Genomic DNA, 16,962 nt, shown 5'->3' with positions numbered 1-16,962 from the left:
TAACTGAATAGTATGAATAGTGTACCACTTTTTTTTATTTGTTTAGCTCTGTACCCCATTTTTTATTGGATATCTTATTTACGTTTCAGATGTGATCCCCCTTTCCCATTCCTTACCCCAGGAAACCCCCTATTCCATCCCTCCTTCTCCTGCTTCTATGAGGATGTGTCCCCACCCATGAATTTTCCCACACTAAGTGTCCAGCCTTCATGGGACCAAGGATCTCCTCTCCTACCTATGCCCTACAAGGCCATCCTCCCGTACATATACAGCTCGAGCCATGATCCCTCCTTATGTGCTCCCAGGCTGGTGGTTTAGACCCTGGGAGCTCTGTTGCTCTCCCCATAGGACTGCAAACCCTTTCAGCTCCTTCAGTCTTATCTGTCACTTCTCCATTGGGAACCCTATGATCAGTTCAATGGTTAGCTGTGAGCATCCGTCTCTGTATATTTCAGGCTCTGGCAGACTTCTAAGGAGAAAGCTATATCAGATTCCTGTCAGCATGCACTTCCTGGCATCCACATCAGCTTCTACCTTTGGTGACTGCATATGGGATGGATACCCAGGTGGAACAATCTCCAGACGACCTCTCTTTCAGTTTCTGTCCCACACTTTGTCTCCAAATTTGCTCCCATGAGTATGTTGTTACTCCTAAGAAGGACCAAAGCACCCACACTTTGGCCTTCCTTCTTCATTGAGCTTCATGTGGTTTGTGAGTTGTATCTTGGGTATTGCAAGGTTTTGGACTAATACCCAATTATCAGTGAGTACATACCATGTGTGATTAGGTTATCTCACTCAGGATGATATTTTCTAGTTCCATCCATTTGCCTAAGAATTTCTCGAGTTCATTGTTTTGAATAGCTGAGTAGTACTCTATTGTGTAAATATACCACATTTTCTGTTATCCATTCCTCTGTTGAAGGACATCTGGGTTCTTTCCAGCTTCTGGAAATATTTATAATAATAAATAAGGCTACTATGAACATAGTGGAGCATGTATCCCTGTTGTATGTTGTAATATCTTTGGGGTATATGCCCAGGAGTGTTATAGCTGGGTCCTCAGGTAATACTATGTTCAATTTTTTGAGGAACCACCAGACTGCTTTCCACAGTGGTTGTACCAGCTTACAGTCCCACCAGCAATGGAGGAGTATTCCTCTTTCTCCACATCCTCACCAGCATCTGCTGTCACCTGAGTTTTTGATCTTAGCCATTCTGACTGGTGTGAGGTGGTATCTCAGGGTTGTTTTGATTTGCATTTCCCTGATGACTAAGGATGTTGAACACTTCTTTAGGTGCTTCTCGGCCATTCGAGTTTCCTCAGTTGAGAATTATTTGTTTAGCTCTGTACCCCATTTTTAATAATGTTATTTGATTGTTTAGAGTCTAATTTCTTCAGTTCTTTGTATACCTTGGATATTAGCCCTCTATCAGATGTAGGATTGGTAAAGATCTTTTCCCAATCTGTTGGTTGCTGTTTTGTCCTATTGACAGTGTCCTTTGCCTTACAGAAGCTTTGCAGTTTTATGAGGTTCCATTTGTCAATTCTTGATCGTAGAGCATAAGCCATTGGTGCTCTGTTCAGGAACTTTTCCCCCGTGCCCAGGTATTTGAGGGTCTTCCCCACCTTCTCTTCTATTAATTTCAGTGTATCTGGTTTTATGTAAAGGTCCTTTATCCACTTGGACTTGAGCTTTGTACAAGGAGATAAGAATGGATCGATTTGCATACTTCTATATCCTGACCTTCAGTTGAACCAGCACCATTTGTTGAAAATACTGTACTTGTTCCACTGGATGGTTTTAGCTTCTTTTTTCAAAGATCAAGTGACCATAGGTATGTGGGTTCATTTCTGTGTCTTCAGTTCTGTTCCATTGCTCTTCCTGCCTGTCTCTGTACCAATACCATGCAGGGTTTTTGTTTGTTTGTTTGTTTGTTTGTTTGTTTGTTTTTTAATCACTATTGCTCTGTAATACAGCTTGAAGTCAGGAATGGTGATTCCCACAGAAGTTCTTTTATTGTTGAGAATACTTCTCTATATCCTGGGTTTTTGTTATTTCATATGAATTTGCAAATTGCTCTTTCTATCTCTATGAAGAATTGATTTGGAATTTTGATGGGGATTGCATTAAATCTGTAGGTTACTTTTGGCAAGATGGCTATTTTTACCATGTTAGTCCTCCCAATCCATAAGCATGGGAGATCTTTCCATCTTCTGAGATCTTCTTCAATTTCTTTCTTCAGAGACTTGAAGTTCTTGTCATACAGATCTTTCACTTGATTGGTTAGAGTCACACCAAGGTATTTTGTATTATTTGTGACTATTGTGAAAGGTGTCATTTTTCTAATTTCTTTCTCAGCCTGTTTATCCTACGAATAGAGGAATGCTTTGATTTGTTTGAGTTTATTTTATATCCAGCCACTTTACTAAAGTTGTTTATTAGGTTTAGGAGTTCTCTGGTGGAAGTTTTGGGGTCACTTAAGTATACTATCATATGATGTGAAAATAGTGAAATTTTGACTTCTTCCTTTCCTATTTGTATCCCTTTTGTAAGGAAAAAATAAGGCTGGGGATCCTAGGGTTCCTCCCGCCATGCTGTGGGCAATCTGCTGGGAACGCTCTGGGTTCCTCCAGCTGGAAGTTGGGCTCGGCTGCTCATTAACTAAAAGCCTCTTCCCAGCTCCTCATGGCTCCTCATGTCGGTGCGGCCCCAACACATGAGGAAGTCCTTGGGTTTTCAAAACCGGTTTATTCACATGGAGGATGGTGGATGGATCTGATGCATACCCCCTCAAACCCAGGATCGACCTGAGTTAAAAAGGGGAGGGGAGAAGGGAGGAGGGGCTGGGGAGGAATGTTTAATCTGCTCCACCTCTGGCCTTCAGGTACCTCATTAGTATGTAAATCTCTCTAGGGCCTGTTCATGCCCTCCACCTGTGTACTTTACTGAAGGGTGAAGGTGGAATGGAGATTAGACCCCTGTTAGGCCTGACACCTTTGACTTCCTTTTGTTGTCTAATTGCTCTGGCTAGGACTTCCAGTATTATATTGAATAGGTAGGGAGAGAGTGGGCAGCCTTCTCTTGTCCCTGCTTTTAGTAGGATTGCTTCAAGTTTCTCTCCATTTAGTTTGATGTTGGCTACTGGTTTGCTGTATATTGCTTTTACTATGTTTAAGTATGGGGCTTGAATTCTTAATCTTTCCAAGACTTTTACCATGAAGGGATGTTGAATTTTGTCAGATGCTTTCTCAGCATCTAGTGAGATCATCATGTGGGTTTTTTTTCTTTGAGTTTGTTTATATAATGGATTACGTTGATGGATTTCTGAATATTGAACCATCCCTGCATTCCTGGGATAAAGCCTACTTGATCATGATGGATGATTGTTTTAATGTGGCTTTGGATTCTGTTTGCAAGAATTTTATTGAGTATTTTTGCACCGATGTTCATTAGGGAGATTGGTCTGAAGTTTTCTTTGTTCTGTCTGTGTGTGGTTTAGGTGTAAGTGTAATTTTGGCTTCATAGAACGAATTGGGTAGTGTCCCCTCTGTTTCTATTTTGTGGAATAGTTTGAAGAGAATTTGTATTAGGTCTTCTTGGAAGGTCTGATAGAATTCTGCACTAAAACCATCTGGTCCTTGGCTTTTTTTGGTGGGGAGATTGTTAATGACTGCTTCTATTTCTTTAGGGGTTATGGAACTATTTAGATGGTTTATCTGTTTCTGATTTAACTTTGGTACCTGGGAACTGTCTAGAAAATTGTCCATTTTATCCAGATTTTCTAGTTGTGTTGAATATAGACTTTTGTAGTAGGATCTGATGATTTTTTGAATTTCCTCAATTTCTGTTGTTATGTCTCCCTTTTCAGTTCTGATTTTATTAATTTGGATACTGTCTCTGTGCCCTCTAGTTAGTCTGGCTGAGGGTTTATCTATCTTGTTGATTTTCTCAAAGAGCTAGCTTCTGGTTTTGTTGATTCTTTGTATTGTTCTTTTTGTTTCTACTTGGTTGATTTAAGTCCTGAGTTTTATTATTTCCTGCCATCTACTCCTCTTGGGATTATTTGCTTCTTTTTGTTCTAGAGCTTTCAGGTGTGCTGTCAAGTTGGTAGTGTATGCTGTCTCTAGTTTCTTTTTGAAGGCACTTAGAGCTATAAGGTCACCTATTAGCACTGCTTTCATAGATTCCCACAAGTTTTGTTATGATGTGTCCTCATTTTCACTAAATTCTAAAAAGTCTTTAATTTCTTTCTTTCTTTATTCTTTGACCAAGTCATTATTGAGTAGATCGTTGTTCAGTTTCCAGGAGTATGTGGGCTTTCCATTGTTTTTGTTATTATTGAAAACCAGCCTTAGTCTTTGGTGATCTGATAGGATACAGGGATTATATCAGTCTTTTTGTATCTGTTGAGGCCTGCTTTGTGACCAATTATATGGTCTGTTTTGGAGAAGGTACCATGAAAAAGGTATATATATATTAGGATGAAATGTTCTATAGATATCTGTTAAATCTATTTGGTTCATAACTTCTGTTAATTTCACTCTGTCTCTGTTTATTTTCTTTTTCCATGATCTGTCCATTGCTGAGAGTAGGGTGTTGAAATCCCCCACTATTATTGTATGAAGTGTAATGTGTGCTTTGAGCTTTAGTAAAGTTTCTTTTATATATTTGGGTGCCCTTGCATTTGGAGCATAGATGTTCAGAATTGAGAGTTCATCTTGGTAGAGTTTTCCTTTGATAAGTATAAAGTGTCCTTCATTACCCTTTTTGATAACTTTTGGTTGAAAGTTGATTTTGAGATTAGAATGGCTACTCCAGCTTGTTCTTGGGACCATTTGCTTGGAAAATTGTTTTCCTACTCTGAGGTAGTATCTGTCTTTGTCACTGAGGTGCGTTTACTGTATGCAGCAAAGTTCTGGGTCCTGTTTATGTATCCAGTCTGTTATTCTATGTGTTTTTATTGGGGAATTGAGTCTGTTGATGTTAAGAGATATTAAGGAAAAATGATTGTTGGTTCCTGTTATTTTTGTTATTAGAGGTGGAATTATGTTTGTATAGTTATCTTCTTTTTTGTTTGTTGGAAGATCACTTTCTTGCATTTTCTAAGTTGTAGTTTCCCTTCTTGTTTTGGAGTTTTCCATCAATTATCCTTTGAAGTACTGGATTTGTGGGGAGATATTATGTAAATTTGTTTTTTTCATGGAATATCTTTGTTTCTCCTTTTACAGTGATTGAGAGTTTTGCTGGGTATAGTAGTCTGGGCTGGCATTTGTGTTCTCTTAGTGTCTGTATGATATCAGTCCAGGATCTTCTGGCTTTTATAGTCTCTGGTGAGAAGTCTGGTGTAATTCTTATAGGTCTGCCTTTATATGTTACTTGACTTTTTTCCCTTACTCCTTTTAATAGTCTTTCTTTGTTTTCTGCATTTAATGTTTCGATTATTATGTGACAGGAGGAATTTCTTTTCTGGTCTAGTCTATTTGGAGTTCTGTAGGCTTATTGTACGTTCATGGGCATCTCTTTCTTTAGGTTAGGGGAAGTCTTCCTCTAAAATTTTTTTGAAGATATTTTCTGGATTAAGTTGGGACTCTCCACTCTCATCTATACCTATTATTCTTAGGTTTGGTCTTCTCATTGTGTCCTGAATTTCCTGGATGTTTTGGATTAGGAGCTTTTTGCATTTTGCATTTTCTTTGACAGATGTGTCAGTGTTTTCCATGGTGTCTTATGCACCTAAGATTCTCTCTTCTATCTCTTGTATTATGTTGGTGATGCTTGCGTCAATGACTCCTGATCTCTTTCCTAGGTTTTCTATCTCCAGGGTAGTCTCCCTTTGTGATTTCTTTATTGTTTCTACTTTTATTTTTATGTCCAGGATGGTTTTGTTCAATTTCTTTACCTGTTTGCTTGTGTTTTCTTGTAATTCTTTAAGGGATTTTTATGTTTCCTCTTAAAGGGCTTCTACCTGTTTACCTGTGTTCTCCCCCTTATTTCTTTAAGACAGTTATATATATCCTTCTTAAAGTCCTCTATCATCCTCATGAGAAGTGATTTTAAATCTGAATCCTGCTTTTTCAGTGTGATGGGGTGTCCAGGACTTGATATGGTAGGAGAACTGTGTTCTGATGATGCCGAGTAACTTTGTTTTCTGTTGCTTATGTTCTTACACTTGCCTTTTGCCATCTGGTTAACTGTAGTGCTACCTGAACTCACTGTCTCTGACTGGAGCCTGTCTTTCCAGTTATCTTGCTTGTGTCAGAACTCCTCAGAGTCCAGATGTCCCAGTGATTCTGTGGTCCTGAGCTCCTGGGTAGAAGAACTTTTGGGATTTCAGCCTCTGGGATCCTCATATCCTGCTGCTCTGAGTCCAGTGGTTCCTCTAGGATAGCTCAGGATATGGTGTCTTCACCTGAGCAGACCAGCTAGGTGTCTGCCCCCGCCAAAGGGACCAAGCGAGGGGAAGAAGAGGAGTGGTATTCCGGAGGGGCGGGTTTGGGTGGCTGATGGGTCCTGAGTGCCCCAGGCACCTGGTTAGTGTACCACTTTTAATGCATGTCTTTATGGTAGCTTTTTTTTTTTTTTTAATTATGTTTACTATATGGCATTATAGTTGTCTAAACATACATATTCATAGTCAACAAACTTGCCCCTATCCATATTCACACATTTGGACTGAGAAACTTCTTCAGTGAATTTTTTTTTTCAGGAAGATACTAAATGAATAAATACCAGGAGAGTAAGTATTCAGGAATTCTTAGCATTTCAACATGCCAAGTTTTATACCCTTTAGAAACCAAAAGCCAAGCCTTATACCACATTCAAAGAAAAATTTTCAAATGTTTGTTGCAAATGGATTTGGTATTGTCTATATCTCTGGTCATTTTTTTCTTTTAGGTTTTACTATGTTCTCAAGTATTTTGGAAAAGAAAGTAAACTTTCTCACCACTTCAGGCCTCCTTTTTCTTTGCCTTCAAACCTGATTTATGATTTGAGTTTACTCAATATGTTACTCAGTAATATTACAGGCTATAAATGTGCAGTCTAGCATCTAGTGTAGCTGGTAAGAATGATGTCAGTCTAATCAGTTGATTTTGTCAATTAACTTATTTGCATTAAAATTTTTATGGAGATCTTAGAAGGTTTATTGATGTAGTTGACTGTATTTATACAGATGATATTGGACACTTTCAGGGATTATAGGTAACTGTAGTTAGTTAAAGTATACACTTTGGTAAGTTTAAAAAATATATATATATATTTATATATATATTTTATATATATATAAAAATATATATGTACATATATATGTGAAGTTATCAAATAAGCTTATCAACCACCTGTTAAGAGCAATTCACCCTTTCATTTTTTATTAGCATAATTAACCGTAGTCAATCCTTTGGTAAATTTATTTATATTTTTAGGCTGATCCTGGTGATAGTGGGTTATCAGTTAACTGTAGTGTTATTTATATTTTCTAGAATTTTAATAAATAGACTCATCTAGCACTTTCCCACTATGCCAGGGATCACGCTCAAAGCCCTGTGCTTGCTGTGCAAGTGTTCTGCCATTGAGCTATGCACCTCTGACCCTGCATTATTTTTGGTGTTTAACTTATTTACTTAGAATTATTAAGTTTAGACTTACTTAGAATAATTATTTTGTGGTTCATTATTGTTGAGGATGTCAGTAGTTCTTTGTTATTGCTGAGTGTTCATTGTATAGGTATACTGTTACTTGACTATTCACCTACTGATGAACAGTGTCTCTTACTGGAGACTAAGAAGTTATACTGTTTTTTATTCTTTTTGATAAATACCTAGGAATAGAATAAATAAATTATATAGTAGAGTTCTATTTTTGTTGCTTCTTTTTAAAAAAAAAAAAAAAACCCTGTTTTTTTTTTGGGGGGGGTGGTTTCAAGACAGGGTTTCTGTGTAGCCTTGGCTGTTCTGGAACTCATTCTGCAGACCAGGTTGACTTCAGAGATCTGCCTGCCTCCCTGCCTTCTTTCCTTCTGAGTGCTGGGATTAAAGTCTTGTGCCACCACCGCCCCTGCCCTAGATAAGGCCTTGCTTGGTAGGTAGCTCTGGTTAACCTAGATCTTGCTCTGTGGCCTATAGTAATATTCTCTTCCTTGGAATTCAGAGGCATTGCACCACATTAGAGCTGCAGTTAGTTACAAGTCCTTGAGAGAGGATCAGCGTGGATGCTGGGAACTCTGGTCTTCTAGAAGAGCAGCCAGTGTTCTTAATGTTGATCCTTCTTCTAGCCATATTATTTTCTTTACATGGATACATATTTTCTGAACTGTTATTTTCCCTTTCTCTAAAGAACTTCTTAAATATTTTTTGCAAGGCTGTTTTCCTAGAAACAAATACTCTCAATTTTTGTATATTGGAGGCCATCTTTATTTAGTCTAATTTTGAAAGGGTGGGTACAGAAGTCTCTGTGAATGTTTTGTTGCCTCCCAAAACTTTAATTTCATTCTATACTTCTTATTTGCATTTCTGAGAAGTCAGATAACATTATTATCTTATACTCTATGGATATGTTTTGACTTCTTTCAGATTGTTTTCTTTATATTTGATTTTCTTTAGCTTGAAATATACTCATTTATTTGTTATGTAAGAAGCACATTTCTCACCTCAAAACCCCAAGAGAGTTTATTCTGGAGCCAGATATGAATTATGGTGGCCCAGGAACACAGGTTTAGTCATCCCTGGATTCCATGGTCAATGCAGTAACTGTTTTCTGAAATTCTTATAGTAACAGAACAAAGTCAATTGTAAGTCAAAAGACACTTAAAATATATGTCAGTGGTCAGGTAGGTAGGTTATAGTAAAGTGGGGGAAACCCAGTCTCAGGCTAGGTTTAGATGTCACCTGACAATTGTTAGCTTTTGGATAGCGGAAGGTAAGCTAATACATTCTAAAAGGTTTCACTTGATAGTCATAAGGATGTTAGGTCAGACACGTTTGGGTAAGGAATAGCTACAAAGGGAGCTAAAGATAGCCCAAGGTACATTGTAGTCACGTGTGGGATCTGTAGCACGCCAGACTCTGCACAACATTAAGGGTCTGCTCAGCCAATCAGCCTTTGTGGCCTTTTTCCAGGACTTTCTTTGCATACTTGATGTTCTTTGGTTATTTGCTCTTCTCAGCTTCCTCTGTGCACCCTGAATCTGCACTTTGCTGATATTACTTTAAAGGCAATTCTGTCATTATTTCAAATATTTCTGCCCTTGCTTACTTTAGTCTTTTCGGTGTTTTCCATTAAACATGGATTATATATATACCTTTTGTGTTTATATCACACTCCTTGGCTATTACACTGGCTTCCCCTCTCCCATACCTCAGACTTTGTTCCCTTTGTGGTTTTAAAGGTATATCCTAAAGTCATTTCTTCAACTATGTCTAATATGCTATTAAGCCTATCAAAGCCATTCTTCACTTGAGTTAATTTGTTTTTTATCTCTAGCATTACTCTACTGTTCTTTTTTAGAATCACCCTGTCTGCTTTAGATCACCTATTCTTATATGTTGTCTACTTTATCAGCGCTCTTAGCATATTGTAATTAAAGTTTTCTTGCCTAGGCATTGTTTCCTGGTGAGGTTTCTGCTCCTCTCAAGTCAGGACCACTGGTTTCTTTGGTCATGGTGGTAGTAGTTTGTCTGGAGGACCCAAGAACAATTGTTAATTTTTGCAATAGTTTCTTGAACCTTTTAGGATATAACAGTGATTTCCAGGCCTTTTGTTATATGAATCAAGAACTGAAGTCTGTTTCAACCTATAAACTTTCCTTTACAAATAGTAGTTTTATTAGTATTGTAAATTTTGTAACACAGGTAAGTAAAAGATGACTTACTTCTTTTTATGTCCAATTTATTTATGCTTTTTAAAAATTTTTTTATTTTTTGTTTTTTTAGGTTAATACAATCTGTTGGAATGACACTGGAGAATATATTTTATCTGGCTCTGATGACACTAAACTTGTAATTAGTAATCCGTATAGCAGAAAGGTAAAGTGGTTAAATATGTATAATTTAATGTTAAAGAAGCTAGAAAAAGGGAATTATAATTATGGAATGGGCGTCTATATTAGACTATCATCTTCATTAAACTTAATTGTGTAATTTAGACATTGTTACATGTAGGTACTATAGTTTCCTTTGGGATATGTAAGGTTTTTTTTCTTGTGTGATTGGTTGGGGTTTTTCAGACAGGATTTCACTATGTAGTTCTAGCTGTCCTGGAACTCACTATGTAGACCAGGCTGTCCTCAGACTCAGATACCTGCCTCTGCCTCCTGAGTGCTGGGATTAAAGGTGTGCAAAACTATGCCCTGTTGGAATATTTAACATTTAAGTTTTCAGTGTGCTTTAGACTCTAGAAAGGTTAAATGCTCTTCACTTTATCCAAGTAGACAATAGGCAAATGATATTTCAATAACATTATTTGAACAAAGAAAGACATTGTGTTTTTTTTTTTCCTAAAACAAAGGTGAGAGAGTGAGTTCTACTTACTGCTATTTATTTTTAGCATATTGGAAATAACTTTTTGCTGGCACAGACAAATTCTGCCATTCAGGAAGTAGGGGCAGAAGGATAAGTTCAAGACTAGTCTGGGTTATAGTATCATGACTGTGCCCTAAACTAGCAATAACTCTGTTCCCCATGGGCTCATATAATAGTATTTAAATTTTTACTATTTGTGAAGCAAAGCACTCCCCAAATTACAACTGTTTTTTGATATTTAAGAGTACTTCAAAGAATAAATATTCACAGCAGAATTAATAGCATACATTGTTTAAATTGTATTACTAGTTTTCCAAATGAATTGTGGTTTGAATCTCAATAAAGCCTTGTTTATTATAACATTCTATATGTAACACCTTAGGGACCTTTCAAATACTTTAATTTTAAATATTTAGAATAAATAATTAGAATATAAAGGAATTTTATAATTAAAATTTTGTAGTAGTACTCTTTTGTTAAGAATGTATTACTGTTTATAATTATATTAAACATGAATATTTCCCACCAGGAAAATAAATTAATACTATGAATTACATTTTTTTGTATATTTTAGGTTTTAACGACCATCCGTTCAGGGCACCGAGCAAATATATTTAGTGCAAAGTTTTTGCCATGCACAGATGACAAGCAGATTGTGTCTTGCTCTGGAGATGGAGTCATATTTTATACTAATATCGAGCAAGATGCAGAAACCAACAGACAGTGCCAATTTACGTGCCATTATGGAACTACTTATGAGGTAAAGGGTTGTGATTATACATGTAAATGCATGCTTCTATGTAAGTGTGGAGATGTGTCTATGCATTTGTTTACACATGCACCTACATTTTTAGGTATAGACATCATTGGCAGACTGTACTTCACCTAAGCATTACTGAAAGTTTATCATGAGAGATTTTGTGGATAAAGTTATAAAAGTAAGATTCTAGTATTAGTATTATAACAAATTTGCAATTAAAAAACAATCTTAATCAGATATGAACCCTTCCACCCTTTTGTATTTATTTTTAAATTAATTTTACATTAGCATATAAAGATAATGGGTTTTATTGTGGCAGGTGTTAGCCTTTATGCTATTTTTACTCTGTTGGATGGTTTTGTAGTTGGTTTTGTTCTCTGAAATACACTGCCTTACAGAGATTTATCATCTTTACTGATGTTTATTTTGTGTTGTAACACAATAAATTACACAAATTTTTTTGAGACATGGTATCACTTTGTAGCTCTTAAAGGCTTTGTAGACTAGCCCAGCCCTAAAGTCACAGAAATCCACCTGCCTCTGCCTCCCAAGTGCTGGGATTAAAGGTGTGTACCGCCACCCCTGGCCTCCCCTAACCCTGTCCCCATCCCTGTCCTGTCCACTCCCTTTACCCAGCTATGTTAATTGGGTTTTTGAGTCAGAGTTTTATGTAGCTTTCATGATTTTAAGCTTGCTGTGTAGCTGTAGCTGACCCTGAATTCCTGGTCCTCCTGCCTCTGTCTCTTGAGTACTGGGATTATAGGCAGAGGCTACCACACCAGGCATGCACCTCTCTCTGTAGCCCCAATTGGCCTAGAGCTTATTATGTATTCCAGGCTGACCTGGAACTCATGATATACCTACTGTTACCTCCTCAGTGTTGAGATTAAAGGTATGTGCCACCATTCCTGGATAGCTTGAACCTTTTTAAATACCATAATACACTGATTCTAAAAAGTGTGTTTGGGGCTGGAGAAATGACTCAGTGCTTAACAGCCCTGGTTGGTCTTCCAGAGGACCCAGGTTCAACTGCCAGTACCCAAGTGGCAGCTCTCAGCTGTCTGCAACTCCAGTTCCAGGGAATCTGACATTCCCTTACAAACATATATTCAGCCAAAACACAAGTGCACATAAAACCAAACAAGAGTATCTTTTTCCTTCTTCTCTAATTTTGTTATTGTTTCTGTTTGTTTAGTAATTTCCTGGGACTGATTTTGTATTGATCTTTGTGTGTAGTCACTAAATCTCTAAGTCAACAGCCAGACTGGACACATTTCCTAATTTTCTTTCAACTCCTAGTCTGTCAAAGAGCATCCCTTATAAATGTTTTAGTGATTCATATCGTAAATGCCTAAGTGAAACTTGTTTTTCTAAACTAATGAACTAATTAGATAAAGGAATTAAATAAGCTGTGTGAATAATGCTTTAGGAAAGATGTGCTCCTAAGAATTTGGTGTATGGGCTGAAGAGATGGCTCAAACATTAAGAGCACGGGCCACTTTTCCAGAGGTCCTCAATCCCAGCAACCATGTGGTGGCTCTCAACCATCTTTAATGAGATCTGGTGCCTTTATTTAGCCTGCAGGCATACATGCAGGCAGAACACTGTATACATAATAAATAAATAATTTTTTTAAAAGAATTTGGTTTGTAGACAGTAGTATACAAAGTGAAAAATGACCTTTTTATTTAATGAAGTCATTAGACCTGAGTCAGCAACAAGTTGCAAATACATTTACTGATAAAAATGACTTCGTAAGTAAGTAATTCAATACTGCTGACTCACTGAGGGGATACAGTAATCTCATTTCTCACAAATGTGAAATGAGTCAAAAACTACAACTTCCATGCACTATGTATTACACTCATTTGTATTACGTGTGCTTTTTATAATTGCTTTTCTATGGTGGGTAAGTCTTACTATTTTGTGTTAATTGTAAACTTGTTCAATAATAACAAAGAAATATGAATATTTAAGTCTTAGAGCGACAGGCACAGTATATCTATACATGTGGTTTTAAACAACACAAATTTATTGTCTGATAATTCAGGAAGTGAGGAATCTAACATGAGTCTTGCTGGGCTCAAATCCAAGTGTTAATAGGTCTGCAAGCCTTCTGCCTTTAGCTTTGCCACCTCTGTAACCCTTATACATTTTTTGGATCAGGGTTCCTTACTCCATCTTTTAAGTCAACAGTCTTTATTCGTTTTCTGTTTGACTTTTTCCATTATCACATAGTCTTTTCTTAAAGATACAGTCTTGCCTCCCTCTTTGATTCTTAAAGACTCCTAAGCATAATCTTTCCACTTCATTATCTTTAATTTAAGCATACTTACAAAGTTTGGAAATTTTTACATGAAGTTATATTAATATAATTTCAAAGTTACATGATTTTACTAGGCTGTTGTATCTTTTTGTATTCTGTTTGAAATCACGCTTTGGGTAAACCATAGATAATTACTTATATGGATAATTTTCATGGATGTATGAAATAGTAGCAATGTGTTTCAAAGCTACCTGTTTAATTGTGCAGTAGTGTTTCTTGTACTTTTGTTTCGTCTTCAGATTATGACTGTACCAAACGACCCTTACACCTTTCTATCCTGTGGTGAAGATGGAACTGTTAGGTGGTTTGACACGCGCATCAAAACCAGTTGCACAAAAGAAGATTGCAAAGATGTAAGAATCCAAGTTTTATAAAAGTGATGTGGAAAAAATTAGTTGTGATTCAGTTAGATATCTTTGGTGATAATTTTGTTGTGCTAAAAATTCAATCACAAAAATTTTAACTTAAATGTTAGTGATGTAGAGAACCTTCTGTTTCAGTTGTGCATTTAAATATATTTATAGGCAGTAGATAGGTGACTCAATTTGTAAAGTACTTGTGCAAAGTGTAAGGACACTGAGTTTTAAACTCTAGTGTCCATATAAAGCTGAGCATGGCAGTGTGCATCTGTAATCCTATAGGTAGATCACTGGAGCTCTCTAGTCAGCCATCCTAACTGAAATTATGAGCTTCAGATTTAGTGAGAGACTCTGTCTCCAGTAATAAAGTACAGAGCCATTGAGGAAGACCTCTGACATCAACCTCTGGCCTCCCGATCCACACTCAGTCATGTGTGTGCATGTGCAGGCGCACACACTCAGCACACACACACTCAAACACATGCAGACATGTATACACACATATACAGACATGTATACATACACATATACATAGGCAAAACTAAATGTGTAAATTTGTCCAGTTTTATAAAAACCTGGAGAATTTATCAGTACACTTACTAAGTAAGACAGTTTGACTTACCAAAACAGCAGTGGTGAAAATGGGTGAAAATTTAGTGTCTTCCCCTCCATCTTTTATTTTCTTTATTTTTGGATTGTTTTCAAGGCAGGGATTTTCTGTGCATCTTTGTCTGTCCTGGAACTTACTCTGTAGACTAGGCTGTCCTCAGACTCAGAGATCTCCCTGTCTCTGCCTTGGAAGTGCTGAGGTTAAAGGTGTGAGCCACCACCGCTTGTCTCCTTCCATCTTTTAAAAGATTTTATTTTGCTTTGTTTTTAAAGAAATAGCATTCTATCAGTGTGTTATCAATCAAATTTAATCTATGTCTCAAAAATCTGTTTACTTACTTTTTTATGAATTAATAATATTTAAAACTTATAAAAGGCCTGGAATAGTCTTTTGGCCCTAGAGAGCTTCATTCAATAGTTCTCTGTCATAGAGTATGTAGAGAACAGTAGATCTTCACAGGGTTGTTGAAGTAGTCAATGAAATAAATTATTCACTTTGTTTTTACTGAAAAGTAGCAGAAACAAAACAAAGCCAAGAATCATTCCTAATCGGGTTGATTACTTGCTAACTAACCAGTGAACTAACAGTAATGAAAAAAAGAATATGCATTTGAAACAGATGAGGCAGAAAACAAAAGTAGAAACAAATTCTGAACACAAAATTTTCATTTTTTATGTATGTATGATTGATATATATAATATATATAATATATATAATATATATGTGTGTATATATTATATATATATATATATATATATATATATATTACAAAGACATATACACAGTGAATAGAAAGCTCTGAAATAAGTTTAAAATATTGGGTGTTTTAGGACCAGGGGTTTAGTTCAGTGGTAGCTAGCATGTCAAAGGCCCTGTGTTTGAACTTCAGTATTAAGGAAAATATGTATGTACAATATCTTCATAAACACATTTTATATACATTTTCCCAAAGAAGTAAAAGCTATTTTTAATACTGTGGAGTGTACCCCTTGGGAATAAAAGCCACTAGCGAGAGAGAACCCTTTCTCCCTGAGGAGTGGCCTAGAAGGTAGGGAGCAGATAACATCACTGGAGAAGAAAGCCAAAATGGACCCTGTGCAGACTCAGGGCAGTGAACAACATCAGTGCTGGGACCTGTGAGCACTGTTAGTGGTTCAGACATACAAATGAGAAGGGAAGAGGGTTGAACAGTGAGGGGCTTCAAGTTTCCTAGTAAACGGTGGGTACTAAAACTCATGATTCCAGCTGCTCAGAAACCAGATCTTATCCGCATGTTAGGAGGGCACAGGTGCACATTTCTAAATAACATTCTCTAATACAAGTGGAAGAATTATTTTTTTGGTAATGCTTATCATATGTATAGTCAAAGAGCATAAAGAAAGTCTGGTGATTGTGGAATAATTCTCTACTACCAAGTTGTTTGAATTATGAACTTTGTAAATGTATGTAATATGAATAATATTGTGAGCTTCCCTTTCGGCTAAATATGTTAGAAATAAATTCTAACAGTCTTTAAAAATCAATTACAAGAAAACTATTTTTGTTGTGTTTTCCCTTTTTGTTTTTGCTGACTGAACTAGAATGTCTGAGGTAGGTTATTTTCTTATAATTAAATGGAAAAATGCTTTAAAAGTAGAGTATTCACTTCTATATAGCTGTATGTACCTGGTCTCGTGTCTGTCTTTTGTAGGATATTTTAATCAACTGTAGGCGTGCTGCCACGTCTGTGGCTATTTGTCCCCCAGTACCATATTACCTTGCTGTGGGTTGTTCTGATAGCTCCGTACGGATTTATGATCGAAGAATGCTGGGCACAAGAGCTACAGGTGAGGAAATATTAGGCAAAATTTGAGACTGTTCAAAGAAATCTTTATAATATTTTTATATTTACATAGTTTTTAAATTTCCTGTGTTATTTAAATAATATAGATTATTCTAAGAGGAAAGGTATTTTACTAATTCCTAAACACTCTGTTGTTTGTAAGTAGGCATAGTGTTGTGTGGCTGTTATCTCAGCACTCTGTAACTGGAGACAGGAAGATCAGAAGTTCAGGGTCATTTCTATTTGAAGCCAGCATGCACTACATGAGACCTTGTCTCAGAAAGAAAGCAAGAAAGACTATTGGGATGATACTTGCACAGTTTATCAATTTATAACAGGAGCTGGGTAGAGGGTTCAGTGGGTAAGAGAATTTGCTGCTCTTACAGAAGACCTGAATTTGGTTCCCAGCACTCAAGTTAGGCAACTCACAACTGCAGCAGATGGTTCTTAACTGCCTGTAACTCCAACTCTAGGGGATCTGATATGTAATCTTCTGATCTCCTTAGGCACCTACAGCCAGATACACATATACTCCCCACCCCTTTATTAAGAATAAAATAAAATTG

General features: G+C 36.7%; 1 protein-coding gene across 8 annotated transcripts in view; it reads left to right on the top strand.

Annotated features, from left to right (window-relative positions):
* Positions 1 to 16,962, top strand: part of Dcaf6 (DDB1 and CUL4 associated factor 6) — a 121,425-nt gene that overhangs the window by 28,172 nt on the left and 76,291 nt on the right. For 7 of the 8 annotated variants that reach the window (XM_076941523.1, XM_034512807.2, XM_034512806.2 and 4 more), the window contains exons 3-6: positions 9,932 to 10,024; positions 11,094 to 11,279; positions 13,845 to 13,958; positions 16,265 to 16,400. In XM_076941523.1, coding sequence (XP_076797638.1) covers positions 13,848 to 13,958; positions 16,265 to 16,400 — 247 coding nt within the window. In that variant the 5' untranslated portion in view covers positions 9,932 to 10,024; positions 11,094 to 11,279; positions 13,845 to 13,847. Of the gene's footprint in view, positions 1 to 1,677; positions 1,840 to 9,931; positions 10,025 to 11,093; positions 11,280 to 13,844; positions 13,959 to 16,264; positions 16,401 to 16,962 lie in introns of those variants that run through there. The other variant, XM_076941524.1, reaches the window with a different exon arrangement.

This window comes from Arvicanthis niloticus, chromosome 10, assembly GCF_011762505.2.
Source record: "Arvicanthis niloticus isolate mArvNil1 chromosome 10, mArvNil1.pat.X, whole genome shotgun sequence".
Taxonomy (NCBI): Eukaryota; Metazoa; Chordata; class Mammalia; order Rodentia; family Muridae; genus Arvicanthis; species Arvicanthis niloticus.
Note: the sequence above shows the minus strand (reverse complement) of the source record. Positions and strands in the feature narration are given on the sequence as shown.